Genomic DNA, 20,764 nt, shown 5'->3' with positions numbered 1-20,764 from the left:
CTGCCACCCCCTCGTGCCCAGATTAAGACCCACGAGTCTCACTTCTCTTTTCCGGAAAAAAGCCTCACTCTTTCTCTTCCCCCTTCTCAAGAGAGTCTGTTCCTTAAAACGCTGGTTCTAAGAAAACGCAAAAAACCCAAAAATGTCTTGCCTTTATATCCCTTTAATTTCCTGCCAGGAAAATTCTGCCAACAGGGCCTGTCCGTTCCAGATCTCCCTCTGGTGAGGGATTGAAAGATTGCAGCTGGGAGGGACCCCCGGCGGTCATCCAGCCCAACCCCGCCAACGCGGGTGTCGCCGCTCAAGTTCAGAGTCGAGTGCTGGGCCGGGACTTGGGTTCGAATCCTCGCGCTCGGCCAGCAAGCACCTTGGGGGTCCCTCGTTCAGCCCAACCTCCCTCCATGCAGGGTCGCTGTGGGGATTCGACAGGGACCCGGGTTCGAATTCCTGCTTGGCAAGGAAGCGTGGGTCAGCCGCCCCCTCCCAGACTACTTTGCAAGGTTGCCGTGAGGCTAAAAGCAGAGATAAGGGGAGAGCCACGCAAGACGCCTTGAGAACTTTGCAGGAGAGAAAGTGGCAAATAAATGTGTAAAAGCCACAATAAACCCACAGAGATTTGCAGCATTTTAAAACGAATGTGCCCCCTTCAAGTTCAATTTTAAATCTATTTAAGCTTAGTCAGTAATAATAACAATAATAATTTTTATGTATAGCCTGCCCTCCCCGGCTCAGGGCAGCTAACACCAGTAAAATTACAGTAAAAACATAATAGGAAAAGAAAAAAAACCCATTTAAAATACGGGTTAAAATGCAATTTAAAGTGCAGCCTCATTTTAAAAGTCAAAACCATAAGGGGAGGGAAACGGAAGGGTCAGACTGAGTCCAAACCAAAGGCCAGACGGAACAGCTCTGTCTTGCAGGCCCTGCAGAAAGATGTCAAGTCCCGCAGGGCCCTGCTCTCTTCCACGAAGTCGGGGCCAGTACTGAAAAGGCCCTGGCCCTAGTTGAGACTTTACCAAGAGACTCTTCAACTCACAAGTCACGGGTTCAAGTCCCATTTTGGGCAAAAGGGGGCTGGACTAGATGACCGTTGGGGGTCCCTTACCGTTCTTAATTCTGCAATTCATTACAAAACTATGTTTCTTCCGCCTCGCCTTCACGCACGAGGAGACAGAGTCGGAGGGACGGAAAGAACCGCGACGTCCCAAAGCCACGTTTTGCATGAACACCTTTTATTTTATTTTTAAAGTACCGTACAAAACTTTGCTTTTAAATAATTCTCCCCTCCCTCCCCCTTTTTTAATCTATGTATCTTACAGTAACAAATCTCGGACACAAATACACGGCGGTTCTCGGGTGAACTTTCTCGTTTGCTGGAAACTTCGGCGGGGGCAGTAATAATTAAGAAAAGACCCACTTAAACATCCAAAATTGATGAGGGGGGAGGCAGGAAATGGGGGTTTGGGGTGCGTCAAAATGTTATATTGCATATCTGTGTATAACCTAGAAAGGGGAAACGGTTTTTTGCAACTTGGGGGTACTTTCGTAAACGACTCCTTTGCACAACCGAGATGGGTTATAACTTTTTGACTTTCTCCCCAAAATACTGATTTCCTGTAGCCTAAAGGGATGAACTTTTGCCTGGAAACATTGAAAAGCCGACTAATTCGTCCCCAAAAACGCGGGGAAGGAAAAGTTGGGAGTCAGGTTGCTACTCATAAGTACCTGCACTTAAAAAAAAAAAATTCACGGAACAGTTTCGAACTTTTCCCAGCTGCCCAGAACTTCCTGAAACGGCCGAGAACGTTCTGAAAGAATCCAAAAATCAGTCTATATATAAAAAAAGTGCAATTCAAGGGGTTGTGGGAACTCGATGGCATTTGCGGCAGAAAGCAAAGAAAAGCCGCCACTTTGATTTATTCGAAGCAATAAGGGGTGTGCAATGTACAAAACAATGCACAAGTATTCGAAAGTTTGCAAGCTCTGAACGAAGAAAATTAAATTAAATTTGCAAGCTCCATTTTTCCTGTATGCTGTGCATACATGACAAAATGCATTATACAGTCCCCTAGGCAAAAATCGATTTATTGATTTATTGATTTAGAGAAATAACCTTTCCCCCAAAGATTTGGAAATGGCAAGATGGTTCGTTTTTAGGCAAAAGTTCGTCCGGCTGAGCTGCGAGGTTGTCCAAAAGTTATAACCCTAGCTCTCTCTCACACACTTTTGGAAGGGTGCAAAAATATGGATTTTATTTGGGGGGGGGAGAGGAAGAGAGCATTTCTTGGGGGGGGGGGAGATCCTAAGGGGTTTCCTGCTAGGAAGACAAAAAGGAACCGGTCCTGGGTTCGAATGGCGGACCCGAACAAGGCCTGTCGCCCGCACAAAACACAACACATGTTACGCAAGGGGAGGGTAGATTTGTAGTGTTCAAATGGCTCTTTTTCGGGGGGGAGGAAAAAAGGATTTTGCAAGCCCCCCCGCTCCAGGCTTTGGGGTGCAGAGAGCAGGCACACTTGGGGGGTGCAAAGGGGAACCCCGATTTTAGGAAGGGGAGAGATTGGCTTGTTCCTGTTCCCCCCGTTATCCGCCCCTCTTAGCTTGGGGGGGGGGCAACAAATGGCTTTATGCGTAAAGAGGAGAAAGGGGGGGCTCTGAGGACCCCAGACTTTTTCCTGGCACAGGAAAAGGACGCCTCACGGGGGACGCAAAACCTGTGCCCATTTTACAACCGTGGCAAACCGAGGCAGAGACACCGAAGCGAGTGGGAATTTTATTTTTTTTGGAGGGGGGGTTAGGAACTATTTCCCTGCCCAGCAGCTGGTAAAATAACTTGAGAGATAGGAGATGGCTGCAACAGGGCTTGTTTTCCTCTCTCCCTCTCTCTTTTTTTTGCATATTTAAGAAGAAACGAAACATAGTTCTGCATAGGAGACCCAACACCGTTGGGCTGGGGGGGGGGCGAGTGCGGAGGGCTGGGGAGCAGCGTAAAAAATGAAATTAAAAATAGGAGTGCCCCCCTGCGAAACGAAAAGAGCCAAACTGTCCCCACGGGAACAGCGAGTACCAGATTTGTCTCTGCCAAGAAAAATAAGATCTCTGCCCGTCCTTCAGAGATAAGGAGCGTTGGTTGTTTTTTTTTTAGGAAGGGGGGGGACCTGAAAAAGCTTTAGGAAAGTCGCTGCCCCCCCCAGTGGAGAAAGCACTGCTAGCACCAAAAAGAAAGGGGAAAGTTGGAAAGGAAAACAGCCCCCGAATGCTGTTGCAAAGGAAAATAATTGAGATATATATATATATATATATTGGGGTTTGGGGGCGAAAGGGAGAGGGGGTATAGAGAGGGGCAGTTTTTCGGGGAGGGGGAATTTCGTGGAGCAGAGAGCCCCCCCCAAGCCGGCCTTCATCTGGGGGGCAGCGGGAAAATGGGGTAGGCCAGGGTGACGTTGAGCGAGTCGTTGTGTTGCACCAGCGAGGTGTGTTTGTAGTGCAGGACCAGTTCCTTGAGAGAGGCGTAGAGGTTGTAGGGCTCCGCAAAACCGAAGCCGGTGGCCGTCTTGTAGATGACGCAGTGCTTGGTGTCGCCGTCGACCCTGCGGGGCGGGAACAGGGAGGGGGAAAGCGTCAGAGGGGCGCAGAACCGTTTCTTCAAATATTAAGGTTCTTTTAAAAAAAAAATTTTTTTTCATTAAATTTCCATTGAACAATCCAATCATGTCTCATTAATTACAGTGGTGCCTCGCAAGACGAAAAGAATCCATTCTGTGATTAGCGGATTAGCGCTATTAGCGGCTTATCGGCTGATCGGATCAGCTGATAAGCGGCTTAGCAGCTTAGAAAAGGGGGGGGGGAGGGGAAAAAACCAGCAGGAACTCGCAAGACATTGTCGTCTTGCGAAGCAAGCCCATAGGAAATTCGTTTTGCAAAGCACCTCCAAAACAGAAAACTCTTTCGTCTAGCGAGTTTTCCGTCTTGCGAGGCATTCGTCTTGCGGGGCACCACTGTAATCCGAATTATGCCAATACATATCCTAAAGTCCAACTATTTTGCCGGATTTTTAAAATGTGTGTTGCTTCGAGCTCAGAAGGGTCCAACCCTCTCATATTTCGGCTACTTTGACGCTCACAAGTCCCATCTTCCAAAATATTAAGGTTCCTTATTGTTCCACAAGGTGTGCATCTCTTTAAAGGCCAGGGCAAAATATCATGGCCTGGTTTCGCAGCCATAAAGCGGTATAGCAGGTAATTTCCAATACAGTGGTACCTCGGGTTAAGTACTTAATTCGTTCCGGAGGTCCGTTCTTCACCTGAAACTGTTCTTAACCTGAAGCACCACTTTAGCTAATGGGGCCTCCCGCTGCCGCCACGTTGCCAGAGCATGATTTATGTTCTTATCATTAAGCAAAGTTCTTAACCTGAAGCACTGTTTCTGGGTTAGCGGAGTCTGTAACCTGAAGCGTATGTAACCTGAAGCGTATGGAACCCAAGGTACCACTGTGAAAACTACTCTGAAAATTCATCATTCCAAAAAAGGAAACCTTCGTCTGGTTGTAAATATTAAGGCGATGCCAGCAAGGCTGAACCTTTCCGTAAAAAAGAAGATTTAAATCTGAGTCTTACTGACCAGTGATTTAAATCGTGAAGGGTATCACTCCACAACTCTACCATCCCGCAACCGCACAACGTCTCTCTGGCAGGCACCGTTTCCCCCCTTCCAAAATCAGGAAAGCAATTAAAAACCAACGCGTCGCCAGCGGGTTGGGATGGATGACCCCCCGGGGTCCCACTCCATGACTCTACAATCTCTCAACCACACAACTTCTCTCTGGCACGCACATATGGAAAGCAGGCACCGCTTTCCTGCTTCCCAAACCGGAAAAGCAATTAAAAGCCGCTGTGTCGCCAGCGGGTTGGGATGGATGACCCCCCGGTGTCCCGTCCCCCCCGAGACTCACACGACGGAGCAGGCGTAGCAGCCGCGCTGGCTGCTCTCCCGGATGAGGAAGGTGCCGTCTCTCTTGCCCGCCAGCATCTCCTCGGCCTGCGTGCGGTTGATCTTGCCCACGTACCAGGTCCGCTCCTCGTGGTGAGGGAGCTCCTCCTCGTCCTCCATCATGGAGTAGTGGCTGGCGGAAAAGCGGAAAGGTTGCAGAGAAAAGAGAGGCCAAGGGGAGAGGGGGGTCTCCTCCGTGCCCAGTTTGGAGGCCCAGCGCCCCACTTCTGCCCCTTCCCCAGTATCCTGCCTCCGACGGGGGACAGCCCAGGCGCCGAAAGGGATATGATGTGGAGGTGGCAAAGACCCAGCGGGGGAATGAAGGAACGGAAGGAAGAAGGAGAGGATTCTTCGAAGGGTGGAAATGGTTTGTGGGCCGTTTGGGGGGAAAGAAGAAGAATATCCTGGTTGTGTTAAGAATGGAAGGGTCTTGGTGGCGGGGTGTCCGTTTTTATTCTTGTTTATTTGTGATTGTTGCTTTGTCAGAATAAAATGAAAGGGGAAGGGAGGGAGGGAGGGAGGGAGGGAGGGAGGGAGGGAGGAAGGAAGGAAGGGAGGGAGGGAGGAAGAGAGGGAAAGAAAAGGAAAGGAAAGGAAAGAACGAAGGAAGGAAGGAAGAACAGAGAAGGAAGGAATAGAAGGAAGGGAAAAAGGAAGGAAAGAAAGAGAAGGGAGGGAGGGAGGAAGGAAGGAAGAGAGAAGCTGCAAATGAAATAAACTTACTCCTCCGTCTCGTTCTTGATGCCCAGCCACTCGTTGATCTGCTTCTGCCGCGTCCCCTTTTGGGTCAGCCACCTGGGGGGAGAGGGGAAAAATCAGGACCCCCTCGGAGGACGAGCTCCGCCCCTCGTTCCCCCCGGTGGCGGATTCGAATCTCAGGCCGGCCCGAGCAGGAGAATTCGAACCTGGGTCGAGCCTTGGGAGACAAAGCAAGGCGCTAGTCCTCATGGTTACGGGCAAAAAAAAAAGAGAGGCTGGTTTGGAGAGGAGGGGTTGAACCCGGGTCTGCCTGAAGCGGGTGCTCTAACCACTAGGCGGCCAGGGCCCTCGCACTCACACCAAGTATTGGTCGCGCAGTTTCCGCAGCTGCAGGAGGTCCGGCTTCAGGCTGTTCATGCGCTTGTCAATTTCCCGGTTTTCGGACGCTTGCTGCTTCAGGTCCTCTTCCAGCTGCATTTTGCTGTCGTGGATTTCGGCAACGCGAGATTTCAGCTTCTCCGAATTCATCAGGATTCTGCGCCGGACGGGGTATAAACGATAAAGAAATTTTAAAACATTATATAAATTTATTAAACTCATCCGAAGATCTGGTGGTGGCTTGCAGGATAAGCGTTATATGTAATAATAATAATAATAATAATAATAATAATAAAAACAACCGGTGCTTGCAGGATTATTATTATTAATAGCAATAATAACCAGAGCTTGCAGGATAATTACCGTATTTTCTGCACCATTACACTCACTTTTTTCCTCCTAGAAAGTAAGGGGAAATGTCTGTGCGTGTTATGGAGCGAATGCCTGCGGGTGGCCGGGGGGATCTGCTGCAGTCGTGAGCAGAGGATCCATGGTTCCCCTTCCTTCCCTCCTCCGTGGCTCGCTTTGAAACAGCAAAGCGGGAGAAGAGCCGCTGAGTGGGGAGGAGAGAGGGACAGAGAGCCTGGTTACAAAGCACGGATCCACATGAATCCTCAGGATCTTTGCATAGGGTCACCCCAAATTCACCATCAGATCCCATAGCATGTCCATGGCTACAGCCTGCACCAAAAAAATCACACACCCACTGTTGCCTGGGGCCGCAATGGCGCAAAAACGTGGTTACAAAGCATGGATCCACATGGATCCTCAGGATTTTTGCATTGGGCTACCCCAAACTCACCGTCAGATCACATGTCTGTGGCTACAGCATGAACCACAAAAATCATACATCCACTGTTTCGAATATTTTTTTTCTTGTTTTCCTCCTCTAAAAACTATGTGCGTGTTATGGTCTGGTGCGTGTTATCGAGCGAAAAATACGGTATATAATAATAATGGTAATAACCGCTGGATCTCCTTGTCGTTCCCCTCCCTGCGGAAGCGCTCGATGTAATCGCGGCTGCACTTCTCCTGCGTCTGGCATTGCTCCTCAAAGATCTTGATGGTCTCGTTGAAGGCCTCAATGGCCGTCCGCTTCATCTGCAGCTCCTGGGGGGGGTGAGGAAGAGAGGGGGTGCGGTGAGAGGGAGACCCCCTTGCCAGCCGCCCGCAGAACACCCCCCCCCAATTGAGCAGAGTTCATAACACTGAGGACTAGAAACTGAAGGTTCAGAGCAACCGCAAGGGAGGCTGCCTGCCAGCCCGTGTGGGCAATACCAAGGACGCAAGGCAGCTGCCAGCCCATGTGGGCAATACCAAGGGCGCAAGGCAGCTTCTTGCAGGCTCTTATTGAGCAGAGTTCACGTTGAGGACTAGAAGCTGAAGGTTCAGAGCAAGACCGCTTTGCGGGTCCCGGGTGCGAAATTCGGTTCCGGCTGGGCCCCGCAAGTGCTGCTGCCTGCCCGAGTCCGTCTCACCTGGGAGGTGCGGGTGTATTCCTCGTAGAGCAGGTCATACTCCCGGCTCTTGTCCTGGTACTGCTGGTGGTAGACTTTCAGCTGCTCCCCGACGGCCTCCACGCTGTCCTCCTTCACCACCTGGTCCTGCCAAGGAGAAGCTGGACATGTGGGACCCCCAGGGGTCATCCATCCCAACCCGCAGGAACCCCGGATCGAGAAACCCAGGCCAGCAGCCCTCCAAGCTCCGCCGGGGGACCTCCGAGGAAGAAGGCGGGTGGGCCGCCTTCATGCTGACGGCCGGGAACCCCAGAAGTATACAAATCTAATCAATCAATCAATTGCGATGCTCTCGAACTCGGATCCCGCTGGCGGCTTTTGGCGGTGGGGCAGCTTTCTGGCCCCTGGGGAAAGAGAATGCTGGGCCCAGAGACCTCTGGGCAGAGGGGCAGTAGATAAATTCTAATAATAATAAGAATAATAATAAGAATAATAATAATGGAGCATCCAGCTGCAGGCACAGTCTACCTGGATTTCTTGGGGTATTTTAAAATAATAATAATAATAATAATAATAATGATGATGATGATGATGGAACCTCCAGCTGCAGGCACAGTCTACCTGGATTTCTTGGTTTGTTTTTTTAATAATAATAATAATAATAATAATAATAATAATAGAGGAACCTCCAGCTGCAGGCGCAGTCTACCTGGATTTCTAGGTGGTTGTTTTTTTGCTGGAACCTGGCCCGGATGACCCCCCCCCTTGTTTCTCAGGATGGGGCTCTCCCCCCCCCGACCCACCTGCTGGTACTTGGAGATGGGGTAGAGGAGTCGGGTGTCCAGCTTGGCGTTGTACTGGGCCAGGGACTCGTGCCGGTAGTGGGTGATGAGCTCCACCACCGAGCCAAAGGTCAGCGGCTCCGAAAAGCCGTACTTCCCTTCGCGGTGGAAGATCTTGATCAGCTTGTTGTTCCCTCCTTTCCTGCCAGGAGGAGGAGGGAGAGACGGGCGTCAGAAGGGTTTCCTTCCTTCCTTCCCTTTCTTTCCTTCTTTCTTCCTTTCCTTCCTTCCTTCCTTCCTTCTCTCTCCTTCCTTCCTTCCTTCCTTCCTTCCTTCCTTCCTTCCTTCCTTCCCTCCCTCCCTCCCTCTCTCTCTCTCTCTCTCTCTCTCTCTCTCTTTCTTTCTCTCTCATCCCTCCCTCCCTTCCCTTCCTTTATTCTTCCTTTTAAATATATTTTTATTAAAGAATTCTTAGTTTACAAAAATACGTCCATTATCTCGTTTTTCCAAGTGGAGCTTCCTACAGGTCAGTTTCCTTCCTGGGAGATGAACGGCCATAAACGATATAAAAATGTGATTCTATAGCATTTTATCTTGTCCTGACCTTTTCAATGCTGTAATTGTTGGGTGGGGACGGTTTCTTGCCCAAAATCGTCAAGCTTTTTCATTTTTTGCAAAATCTCAGAAAGAAGATACGGAAAATTTAATTTTTTTGCAAAGGAGGGTGCCGGCAACATGGGAAAGTAATATTTCCAGGACTGGGATTCGGAAGTCTGGTTTCCTCGTTCCCCTCCAACAATTTGCCAGATCCTCTTTGGAAGCCAAATCAGCGACCGTCAAGTGGCAGGGAGTTCCATGGGTTAACAATGCCTATTTTTCTTTTCTTTGCAAAACTTGGAGGGCAGTTTTTGCCTCTCCCCCCCAAAGACCGGGGGGCTGGACTCACCTGAGCGTCAGTGTGTATTCGCCCTGGATTTTGCTGGATGCGTCCCGGACCAGGAACGTCCCGTCGGGGGTGTCCCTGAGCTTCTCGTTCACTTCCTCCCTGGGGGAGACGGGGATTATTTATTTGCATTTATATGCCGATTCTTTATTTCCATTTGTCATCCTAATTTATTATTTCGACCCGTGGGTTTCCCCAGCCGCTCTGGGCGGCTTCCGGCCAAAGAATAAAACGCAATATTCAATATTAAAAATATTAAAATGCACGAATACCGCCCCCCCAGCCCCCCGTTACCTGGAAATGTCGCCCCAATACCACTCGGCGTCCTGGAGGGTGGTGCCGTTCCCGTTGGCCAGGGGGGCGGAGGCTGCCGGCTTGGGTTTGGGGGGCAGGGCTGGATAGAGAAAGTGGGAATTGGGGGGGGGGGGCGCAGGGGCGGTTAAGAAAAGCCTGAGGACCATTTCCTGTCCCGCCCCCCCACCTAATTAATTAATTAAATCGATATGAAATATGAAATAAAATATAAAATAAACAAAATAAAAATATAAAATAATAAAGTATAAAATAAAATAAAACATAGGATAAAATAAAGAATAAAAACATAAAATAATAAAATAAAGAATAAAATAAAGAATATAAATAATATAAAATCAAATATAGAATAAAATAAAAAATAAAAATATTAAATAAAAATATTAAATAAAATAAAATCAAATAAAACAGAATAAAATAAAGAATAAAAATATAAAATAATAAAATATAGAATAATATAAATAATATAAAATCAAATATAGAATAAAATAATAAAAATATAAAATAATATAAAATAAATAAAATCAAATATAGAATAAAATAAAAAATAAAAATATTAAATAAAATAAATAAAATAAAATATAGAATAAAATAATAAAAATATAAAATAATAAAAATAATAAAAATATAAAATAATCAAAGATAACATAAATAAAATGAATATTAAATAAACAAAGGGAAATAAGAGGAAAGGGAAAATAAAGACGTCAATATTTCCGTGGAATAAACTGGCCGTCGCTTGGAGCGGGTTGGGCGAGACGACCGCTGGGGAATCCCCCTCTGACTTGACGGAAAGGCAGGTTGCCGCCCCCTATTCTGGTCCTGTCCATGCAGCCCCCCCTTTCTATGCCCAGACCCCAAGATCAGGACCCGCCCCCCCTGCCGCCACTCGCACCCAGAACCAGGCCCCGATTCTTACCCGGCGGGGGCAAATCGGCCTCGGGGTCTTTCGCCTCCAGGAGCAGCTCCAGGAAAAGGGCAGAGAAATCCGGGGTCCCCTCGGCGCTGGGGGGCAGAAAAGACCCCAGGGTTACCCCCTTAATAATCCACACACATGCCGTGATTAACTGAATATTATTATTATTATTATTTAAGGGGACTACGGGCACCAGTTGTGGCTCGACTCTGCTTCCATTTGCAAAATCCCTGGACGACTTGATTATCGTTATTTGCTAAAAAATCAGTGATTTTTGATAAAACTGTAATTTATGATTCCAAAAACGAAACCTTCCTCTAGTTGCAAATATTAAGAGGATGCCAGCAAGGCTGAACCTTTCCGTAAATAAAAAGAAGATTTTAATCAAGGCTTACTGACTAGTGATTTAGATCAATTCGATTTAAATCATAGCCAACCTCTTACTACTTCTACTAGTTATTATTATTACTATTATTATTGTTATTTTAAATCAAGTCTCACTGACTAGTGATTTAAATTGTGATTTCAATCAACTTGATTTGATTTGATTTAAATTAATGTGATTTAAATTTCAATCAATTCGATTTAAGTCAAATCCACTGTTACTACTACTAGCTATTATTATTATTATTATTATTCAATTATTATTATTATTAATCAAGTCTTACTAATAATAACGGGGACCACGAAATTACTTGACTGCTCCATAAAAACACTAATTAAACTAGTGATTTAAATTGTGATTTAAATTTAATTTGAGTTAGTTTGATTTAAATTTAAGTCAAACCCACCCCGTTACTACTACTACTGATAATAATAATAATAATAATAATAATAATAATAATAATAATGCGCTCTCTACCCGGAGGTCTCAGGGCGGAATAAAACAGAGCAGAGTGGATGTCCAGAGAAGGGTCCCGGGTTCGGGTTCTGACCCACCTGGCGCCCGGCGCCCCCCGCAGGACCAGGCCCCCGAATTGCTCCCCCAGGGCCCGGGGCCCCAGCCCGTTGCTCTCGGCCTGCTCAGCCACCTTGGCCCAGTGGCGCAGGAGGAACTGCAGCGTCAGCAGGTGCGCCAGGGGCATGGCCGGCGGAGACAGGAGAGACAGGAGATGCTGCCGGCCCGAGTCCGGAGGGGGCGCGTCTGCAAAAATGGAAAGGAGGGGGTTGATTTCCAAGAAAGAGAGAGAGAAGAGACAGATTTGGGGGGCTCAAAGGACCCCCCCCCCCAAAGTCCTGGGTCCAGGAGAACCGAGGCACTCTGCACGCGCTCAGGGGTACCTTGGGGATCAAACTTGCCATATTTTTCCGTGTGCGAGGTTTTTCTTTCCCCAATTTTTCTTTATTGGTTTTCACAATATTATAAACAAACAAACACACAAGACATAAATCATCGCCTTGTTAAAAATTACAGTTATTAACTTTGTTCAGCGACTTCCTCGCTTCCCCTTGGTTGAATTTCGTTGCATGTCCTATAAACGGTTTTCCAAATCCAAATTTTGATGAAATTTAACTTAAACATTAACATCCTTAAATCATCACCTTATAGAATTAAACATATGAATTCATCACTTAACGTAAATAACATCCTAAGCCCAATTAAGTATCTGCAAGATGTTTTCAGTTAGTTTAACTTAACAAATTTAACTAAATAATCATTAAATTTATTCCATTCTTCCTGTGTGCGAGGTTTTTCCCCTAAAAAATAATGTCCAAATTTAACTAAATAATCATTAAATTTATTCCATTCTTCCCGTGTGCGAGGTTTTTCCCCTTAAAAAAAAGTCCAAATTTAACTAAATAATCATTAAATTTATTCCATTCTTCCCGTGTGCGAGGTTTCCCCCCTAAAAAATAATGTCCAAATTTAACTAAATAATCATTAAATTTATTCCATTCTTCCTGTGTGTGAAGTTTTCCCCCTAAAAAATAATGTCCAAAATTGCACCAAAATTTCTGAACAAATGGACTTCCAGAACGGATGAAGTTTGGCACTTTTGATCTTTATTTTGCGTTTTTGAGGCTTTTTCGGTTAACTTCGGTTAACCCAGTTCAGCTACTGATTGATTGATTGATTGACTGCGGAAATGGATAAAAGCCCCCCACCCAAAAATGACCGTCATCAGTGCAGGTAAAGAAAAAATAGTAATTCTAATTTTGATCATCTACAATGCTTCCTTATTTATTTTATAGTACAGTACACTGATTATTGCTTTTGTTGGATCGATGGATTACTACTATTGTTAGATAGTAAAATTCACGTTAAATTGCTGTTTTAGGGGTTGCTGTTAAAAGCCTGGAACGGATTAATTTGTTTTGCATGAATTTCTATGGGAAAGCATGCCTTGGTTTTGGAACGGAATTTCCGGAGCACATTTTTCCGTCTATAAGATGCCCCCTATTTTGGGGGAACGGATTAAGTTTGGGCACCAGTGTACCCCTGTATATATACACACACAGCCCCTCAAATGTTTGTGAAAATGAGAATACGCCTCACCCTGGAGGATGCGCAGGATTTCGCACCCGAGTCCGGGCGGGACCACCGGGGTGGGCAGGTCTTGCAGGTACCCCTTGAGAGCCTCTCCCAGAGACGGGAGATCGAAGGCGTCCAAGTCGCCGGACGCAGCCCAGTCTGGGGGGAGAAAATAACAACAACAACAACAACAACGATAATAATAATAATAATAATAATAATAATAATAATAATAATGGTATTATTGCACGCCATCAGCCTGCCACTCACCAGCTCCCAGCCTCAGCTGTGAGCAGGACGTCCGATAGAGAGATGCGCTGTCCAGCCCTGGGGGGAAAACACACAGCCGGTCGACTTGGGGGTCTCAAGGGGCGTGGGACCCCCACCCTAACCCACTCTCCACGGGGGAAAGAAGTAAATGAAAAACCTTTCCTGTAAAATGCTCCACCGGGGTTCCTGCCAACCCCTTGCTCAACTAATAATAATAATAATAATAATTTATTTATAAGCCTCCCATCTGGCAGTAATGATAATAATAATAATAATAATAATAATAATAATAATATATTTATAACCCTCCCATTAGGCTGTAATAATAATAATAATAATAATAATAATAATAATAATATATTTATAAACCTCCCATCAGGCTGTAATAATAATAATAATAATAATAATAATAATAAATTTATAACCCTCCAATCTGGCTGTAATTATCATCATCATCATCATCATTTATGGGTGTCCTGTCTCTTTCCCAGACGGGGAGTCAAGGTGCCCCTTTGAAACCCCCCCTATTCTTAAAAAAGGGCTCAAAACGTAAGGAAAGGGAATGCCAGACCCCCTCCCCCAAATTCACTAGAAGCCTTTTCATGAGGACTAGCACCCCCCCAAAAAAAACACACACCCTCCAGCCCCCCCCCCCCGTTCTGCTCACCTTTCTTCTCAATGGCGTCCACCAGCCTGCACAGCAGGGGGGGCGCCACCTCGGGGGGAGCAAACTGCTCAGAGAGTTCGGGGAGAGCCAGTCCTGGGGGGGAGAGAAATCGGGGGGGAGCAGACAGTCAATTTAGGGGGGTGAGAGAGAGAGGCCCCTTGAAATGGAGGGGGACCCCCAGCGGTCATCTAGTCCAACCCCCCCCCCACGGCAATGCGGGAAATCTCAACGAAAAAGGGTGGGTTTTATTAAAACCAAATCAATTTAAATCACCAGGGTGGGGTTTACTTAAATCAAATTCATTTAGATCACCATTTAAATCACCAGGGTGGATTCTATTCAAATCAAATAAATTTAAATCACCATTTAAATCACCCGGGTGGGTTCTATTTAAACTAAATCAATTTAAATCACCATTTAAATCAAATCCATTTAAATCACCATTTAAATCGCTAGTCTGTAAGACTTGGTTTAAATCCATTTTTTTACAGAAAGGCTCAGCAGGAATACCGACAACCAAATGAAGGTTTCCTTTTTGCAACAATGGATTTTCAGAGTAGTTTTCACAGTCGTGAAATTATTGATTTAGTTCTACTCTTAGACATACTCTTAGAAATGATGACATTATCGTGAGGTTGATTAAGTTAACTTTATATTTGGACAACTTTTCTGCTCTAGGAGAAAACCAATCATTTCCTTAATAACAATTTAAACAATTTGTTTCACTAAAGCAGTAACATTATAACATATGTATCCCTTTTTCTTAACCGATGTGGTTAAACGATTAAAATACAGTAACTTAGACTCAGTTTTAGCACATGTGAAAAACTTTAAACAAATCCTTACTTCCTGATTGTAGCCTTTGGGCTACAATGTAACTCAAACAGAAAAGCTTAGAAAGGCTTTTCCTCCAAATGATTTTTATTTTAAAAATCCGATTTAAAGTTTTAAAAATCTAATTTAATTTTTTTTTAAAAATCCAAATTAATTTTTTTAAAAAATCAAATTTAATTGTTTTTAAAAATCCAACTTAATTGTTTTTAAAAATCCAATTTAATTGTTTTTAAATCCGATTTTTTTAATAAAAAAATTAAAAAACATAAGAATAGATTTTTATCTGCCCTGCTCGCCGCGCTCGTCATCCCCGCACCTCACCTGCTTCCTCCTTTGACGCTGGTGCGGCCGGCAGGGGCCTGATCCCCCGGGGCCGGTGGGGCGGCAGGGGGATCTTGACCGGCCCCAGGTACTCCACGTAGGTCCCGGGGAAGTCGCCCTTCTGCTTGGTCCGCTCGTTGACCCCCAGGATCCAGCCGATCTGGTGGGGGGTCTGCTCGTCGCCCTCCTTGAACCCCAGCGCCTGCAGCGCCCCCTTGCTGACCACCAGGGTGTCTCCGGGCAGCAGGTCAATGTCGGCCTCCCGCTCCTTGCGGTACGGGTACAAGGCCCGGTACTGGAAGCCGTCGGCGCTGCCCATGTTTCCCGGGAGGAGCGAGCGGAGGAAAGCGCTCCGCCGAGGGATGAGGAAAGGACCCCCTCGCCGCTACGCTCCCGGGGGGCTCCGCATGGGTTGGGTCTGGGGGGTCCGGGGGTCGGAGCGAGGAGGCGCAGAGCCCGGCCAGCCCCTTAAGTGCAGCCGCGCTCCCGCAATTTGAACCCGCGACTCAGCCACACAATGGAGCAGAGGGAGGGAGCGACCAGCATAATCCGGGGAGGCGGGGGGAGCGGCGGCCCAGCGGGGTTTTTCCGGGGGGCGGTTGTTTCCGATGCGCTGGATGGGGACCCTGGAAAAGCAGCGGGGGGGGGGGAATTATTCAAATACTACTACTACTACTACTACTAATAATAATAATAATATATTCTTCATTCCTCACCCATCTGGGGGGAAAAGGAGAGAATTATTCAATTAATAATAATAATAATAATTTATTCTTTTTTCCTCACCCATCCGGGGGGGGAAGGATGAATTATTCCAATAATAATAATAATAATAATAATAATAATAATAATAATAATAATAATAATAATAAATTCTTTTTTCCTTGCCCATCCGGGGGGAAAGGAGAGAAATATTCTAATAATAATAATAATAATAATATATTCTTTTTTCCTTGCCCATCTGGCTGGGTTTGCCCCGCAAAGCAGCAGCAGTCAATGGCAAGGCCGGGAGATAATAATAATAATAATAATAATAATAATAATAATAATAATGGTGAGTGGGTAAAATCCATTGGGTCATAATATAGATACAGAAGCATGGGAACAATTATGGACTAGGGAAATCGCATTTACAGAGAAAAGTCCGGCCAAAAGCTAGGAATCCAGGTAGACTGTCCCTGCAGCTGGAGGTTCCATTATTATTATTATTATTATTATTATTATTATTATTAGAATTTATATACTGCCCTATACCTGGGGAGTCTCAGAACAGAACCAGGATATAAAACCACCAAAAATGGCTCTCTGTCTCCTCCTCCCTCCCCAAACCCTGGCCCCGATCCAGGAGCAGCGGCACCCACGGGTGGGCGCGATTCCCACCTCCTCTCCCAGGCTGCCCCCCCCCCCTGCTTTTCCAACACCCCCCCCCAAAAAAAATTCTGCTTACTTAAAAAATAAAATTGGGATTTACGGCTCTCTTCTGCCCCACATCCTTTCTTGTCTTCAGTTGGGGGGGGCGGGCAGGATCCTGGCTCTTTCCCCAGAGTAAGGTAGATGGAGGCAAGGGTCAGGTTTGGGGGTCCGGGAAAAGGGGGGGTCCAGAGCAAGGGGGGGCGACAGAGAGTCAGAGAGAAAAGGGATTTTTTTTCCTCCGGAGTCAGGAGGAAAAGATGGGGAGAAATTCCTTCCGGGTGCGAGATTACGGAGAGGAGGAGCGAGAGGAAAGAGGGAGGGAAGAGAGGAAATGTAAGGCTGGGAGGGGGTTCCAGGGGTCATCCAGTCTGACCCCGCTGCAAGGCCCGTCACTGAGGACTAGCGCCTTGAAAGCGCTCTGGAAATGAAGGATTTTCCAATTCATTTTTGTTTCGTTTTGTTTTAAATATGTTTAGGGAAGCTTTTAATATCTGACGGAATGATTGTATTTTATAATATTTTGCCGGAAGCCGCCGAGAGTGGCTGCGGAAACCCAGCCAGATGGAGGGGATATAAATACATAAATAATAATAATAATAATAATAATAATAATAATAATAATAATAATTAGTTCGTCTTCGTTTCTTAATTTAACCCTTTCACGTCGTTTTGTACGATTGCATTTTACGCAACGCTGCTATTTTTCTCGTTTATATGACGTTCGCAAGAAGCATCAACTGTCTAATTAATGACTTGCCGGTGGTTTCATTTTAGCTATTGGATTCTAATAAGCGGTCGCATATTGCTTTCTTTGGTGTAAGTGGTTTATTTTAAAATCGTTGCGACTTTTTACATATATATATATATATAGGAGCCGATTGTTATTTTTGACGTTTGATGTTTCGTTGTTGATTTTGTGCGGGTTGGAAGCCGCCCAGAGTGGCTGGGGCAAAATAATAATAATAATAATAATAATAATAATAATAATAATAATAATAATAATTTAGCCCTCCAGATGTGAGAGGGGAAGGGCAGCAGCTGGATCAGGGCCTGAGTTCAGGTTCCTGGCTTGGCCCCCAAGCAGAATAGCCTTCTAAGGTAGACTGGCTCTGTCCATGGAGGCTCCATACGGGAACCATAATAAATCTATTAATTTATTATAGATTTATATATAATATTTCTATTATAAGAGCCCAGCGGCTGTTGGATCGGGCCCACGGTCAAAAGCACCCCAAGGAAGGAAGCGAAAAGGGTCTATTGTCTCCTGCTTGAAGCTCACAAGGAAAGCTTTAATTTTATTTATAAACGTAAAAATACAAAAATACACACCCACGTATAAATATACATATACACACAAAACTGTGTATATATCCTGATGTATGTAATTTTGGCAACTTGAAAAATAAACCTTGATTATTATTATTATTATTTTTAAAAAAAGAAATTAAAACAAGAGAAATTCACCATATATGTAATTTTGGCAACTTGAAAAATAAAGCTCAATGATGATTAAAAAAGAAATTAAAACAAGAGAAATCTCCTCCTCCTCCTCCGTTTCCCCCAGGGAGGAAAAACGTGAGAATGCAAAGGGAAATTGTGATGAAGTGGGGTTTGGAGGAAGTTCATGGGGGGAATCCAGTGGATCACAAGGCCCCCCAAAAAAGAAGGAAAAGGTGTGCAAGTGACAGACACCCCCCCTTTGGAAAACATTGGTTGCAATAAGCTATTTTTTTAGGCTGGGGGGAGAGAAAAGCACTAAAGAGGGACCCCCCCTCAAAAAAAAAAGAGAAATATATATATATGCGGCAACATTCCTGGCTGCAAAGATCCCCCCCCAAAAAATAGGCCTTCCTTTTTAACACACACAACCCCCCCCCAATGCAAATAGCAGGGAGTTCTGCACTTCCAAATTCTAAATATGCACCAGCTTTTTATTAAGCCCCCCCCCAAAATAAATGAGTGGCAGCTGCTCACGTCCCGCCCCCCCCCAAAACCCCTTTAAATGCTTCATTTTTAAACTACCCCCCTGCAGAAGCAGCAAGAGACTTGTGCAAAATGCAAGGGGCGGTTTGCAGCGATTGCAATTAAAATATATATTTTAAAAAGTCTCCCCCACCCCAAATTATTTTGCATGTTGCAAATCCCCCCCCCAAAAAAATAAAATTAAAAATAAAATTGCAATGCTATCCTGGGCTGGGAGGGGGGTGTGCAATGGGGCTGAGCTGTGGGGAGGGGTGCAATGCAATGCAATATGTCCCCCCCACCCCCCCAAAAAATAAAGCACCCACTGGGGGGCCCGGCCTGCACCCACCTCTCGCCCGCGGAGCGATCCCTTCCTGCCCAGCGCCGCTGCAGCCAGCGGAAAGCCCCGGGAGAGGCGGAAATGGCCGAGCGGCGGCGGAAAGGCCCGAGCGGCGCCGAGCGGAGCCGAAGGGGCTCGGAGGCCAAAGAGGGCGGCTGGTTTTGTGGGCGAGGCGACACGGCAGGGTTCTTTTCGGCCTGGACTAGAATAAGAATAAGAATAAGAATAAGACGAATAAGAATAAGACGAATAAGAATAAGAATAAGAATATAATTTTTTATTTATACCCCGCTCTTTAAAAACCGGGCTCAGGGCGGCTAACAGCAAATATAAAACATTGGTTATTATTTCTACTATTATTATTTTTAAAAAACGAATTTATTGCTTTTTTTCTTTGCCTTTTGCCCAATTAGTGTGTTTATTTCCCCCGATTTGATCTATAAAATGGTGATCTTCTCGAGTCAAAAGTGTTCTTTTGGGGGGGAGGACTGATCATAGTTATTATTGATTATGATTCATTTTATTTATACCCTTTATAATTATTATGACTGCAATGCAGGAAACATTTGTTTATTTCCTTGGTTCTTTCTTTTATATCCTACTTTTCCTCCAAGATCAAGGCAGCGCAAACACATTGGGGGAACTCCGTTCTTTGGAGAGAGGGGCAGCCTTTGCAATGTGGGCCAAATTAATCTGAAAAAAGCAATAAAAATATGCAAATTTAGGAAGCAAATGACAAGGGAAATTGAATAAGCAGCACTTAAATCAATAAGCAAAAGCCAATATTTCTCTGGGACGTGGAGAGAGTGTCGACATACAACCGGAATTCGCGTTGCTTTGCTTTACTTCTTTTCCTCTACGGGCTTCTCTCTGTACGAAGAAGCCCGAAGGCCGGGCGGAAGTGACGCGCGCAGGGGTTCCGGAAAGAGCCGAGAGCCCTCGAGGTTCCCTCGGACGACGGAAAGAGCCGAGCGGTGCCGACGAGCTACGGAACTTGCCGAGGCCTCAAAGCGAGTCCGCCCGGAAAAGGCCGAGCGCTTGCCGTGACGTCATGGAATGCTCAGCCTCCAGGAAAAGTTTTGGGGTTTATTTGAAGCCATTTGCTGATAGAAATGAAACAATGAAACATCTTTGCGTCCTTATTTAATTTTTATCTAATATGAAATTATATATAAAGTGACTATGATTGATACTTTGTATGTATAAAATAATGAATATATATGTGAATGAAATATGTATGTTTTATATGCACAATGTTTCTATACAATTTGTTTTGCTATATATATAATAAATAAATCAAAAGGAATTCCTCTCTATAAGAAATAATAGGTGTAAAAATAAATTTATTCCTCTAAGCAGATATGGATTAACAAATAAACAGGGGCGTGAATGTATTTGGAACTCGATCAGTTATTATTATTAATATTCTGTACTTCCTATATAACGTCCTGAAATCACCGTGTCTTTATGTAATTTTTATCTAATATAAAATTATATATAAAGTGACTATGATTGATAATTTATATGTATAAAATAATGAATATACTGTATATGTGAATGAAATGTTATGCATGTGTTTTAGATGTACAATGTTTCTGTACAATTTGTTTTGCTTTATATATATGTATAATAAATCAATCAAAAGGAATTCCTCTCTATAAGAAATAATAGGTGTAAAAATAAATTCCTATAAGCAGATATGGATTAACAAATAAACAGGGGCGTGTATGTATTTGGAACTCGATCAATTATTATTATTATTATATATATATATATATATATATGTGTGTGTGTGTGTGTGAAAATTTTCACCTATGATCTTTTTCTTTTACTTCTTTCTTCTTTCTTTGTTCTTTTTTTCTGATATCTTTCATTTCATTCCTTTATTGTGAACAGCATTTTATAGAGGTATAAATAACTGTAAATATGAAAAGAGACAAAATATTCTCTATTCCCCCCCCCCCTTGGTTATATCTTTTTCTTTTATATTTTCTTTTGTTGTAAATAT

The 20,764-nt window shown here is 44.7% G+C and overlaps 1 protein-coding gene across 1 annotated transcript; it reads right to left on the bottom strand.

Annotated features, from left to right (window-relative positions):
- Positions 1 to 1,211: 1,211 nt before the first annotated feature.
- PIK3R2 (phosphoinositide-3-kinase regulatory subunit 2) lies at positions 1,212 to 18,843 on the bottom strand. Its single transcript, XM_083483516.1, has 16 exons — positions 18,766 to 18,843; positions 15,042 to 15,667; positions 13,887 to 13,979; positions 13,220 to 13,276; positions 12,974 to 13,108; positions 11,416 to 11,620; positions 10,480 to 10,565; positions 9,543 to 9,642; positions 9,252 to 9,350; positions 8,327 to 8,507; positions 7,545 to 7,670; positions 7,034 to 7,176; positions 6,047 to 6,223; positions 5,713 to 5,784; positions 4,952 to 5,122; positions 1,212 to 3,590 (listed from the first exon to the last, which is right to left on the bottom strand). The coding sequence occupies exons 2-16, from the start codon at positions 15,358 to 15,360 to the stop codon at positions 3,401 to 3,403; spliced, it is 2,154 nt and encodes a 717-aa protein (XP_083339642.1). The 5' UTR covers positions 15,361 to 15,667; positions 18,766 to 18,843; the 3' UTR covers positions 1,212 to 3,400.
- Between the last annotated feature and the right edge of the window lie 1,921 nt (positions 18,844 to 20,764).

Source organism: Podarcis liolepis (assembly GCF_965112155.1).
Source record: "Podarcis liolepis genome assembly, chromosome: 18".
Lineage (NCBI taxonomy): Eukaryota > Metazoa > Chordata > Lepidosauria > Squamata > Lacertidae > Podarcis > Podarcis liolepis.
This window is presented reverse-complemented; position numbering and strand designations above follow the sequence as displayed.

Bases quoted from the DNA above. Each gene is read 5' to 3' on its own strand.
- PIK3R2 (XM_083483516.1), bottom strand. From the start codon at position 15,360: ATGGGCAGCGCCGACGGCTTCCAGTACCGGGCCTTGTACCCGTACCGC. The intron at 10,566-11,415 runs GTGGGTCAGAAC...TCTGCCCCCCAG, and splicing joins CGGGGGGCGCCGGGCGCCAG to CGCCGAGGGGACCCCGGATT. The intron at 5,785-6,046 runs GTGAGTGCGAGG...CTCTCCCCCCAG, and splicing joins CTGCGCGACCAATACTTGGT to GTGGCTGACCCAAAAGGGGA.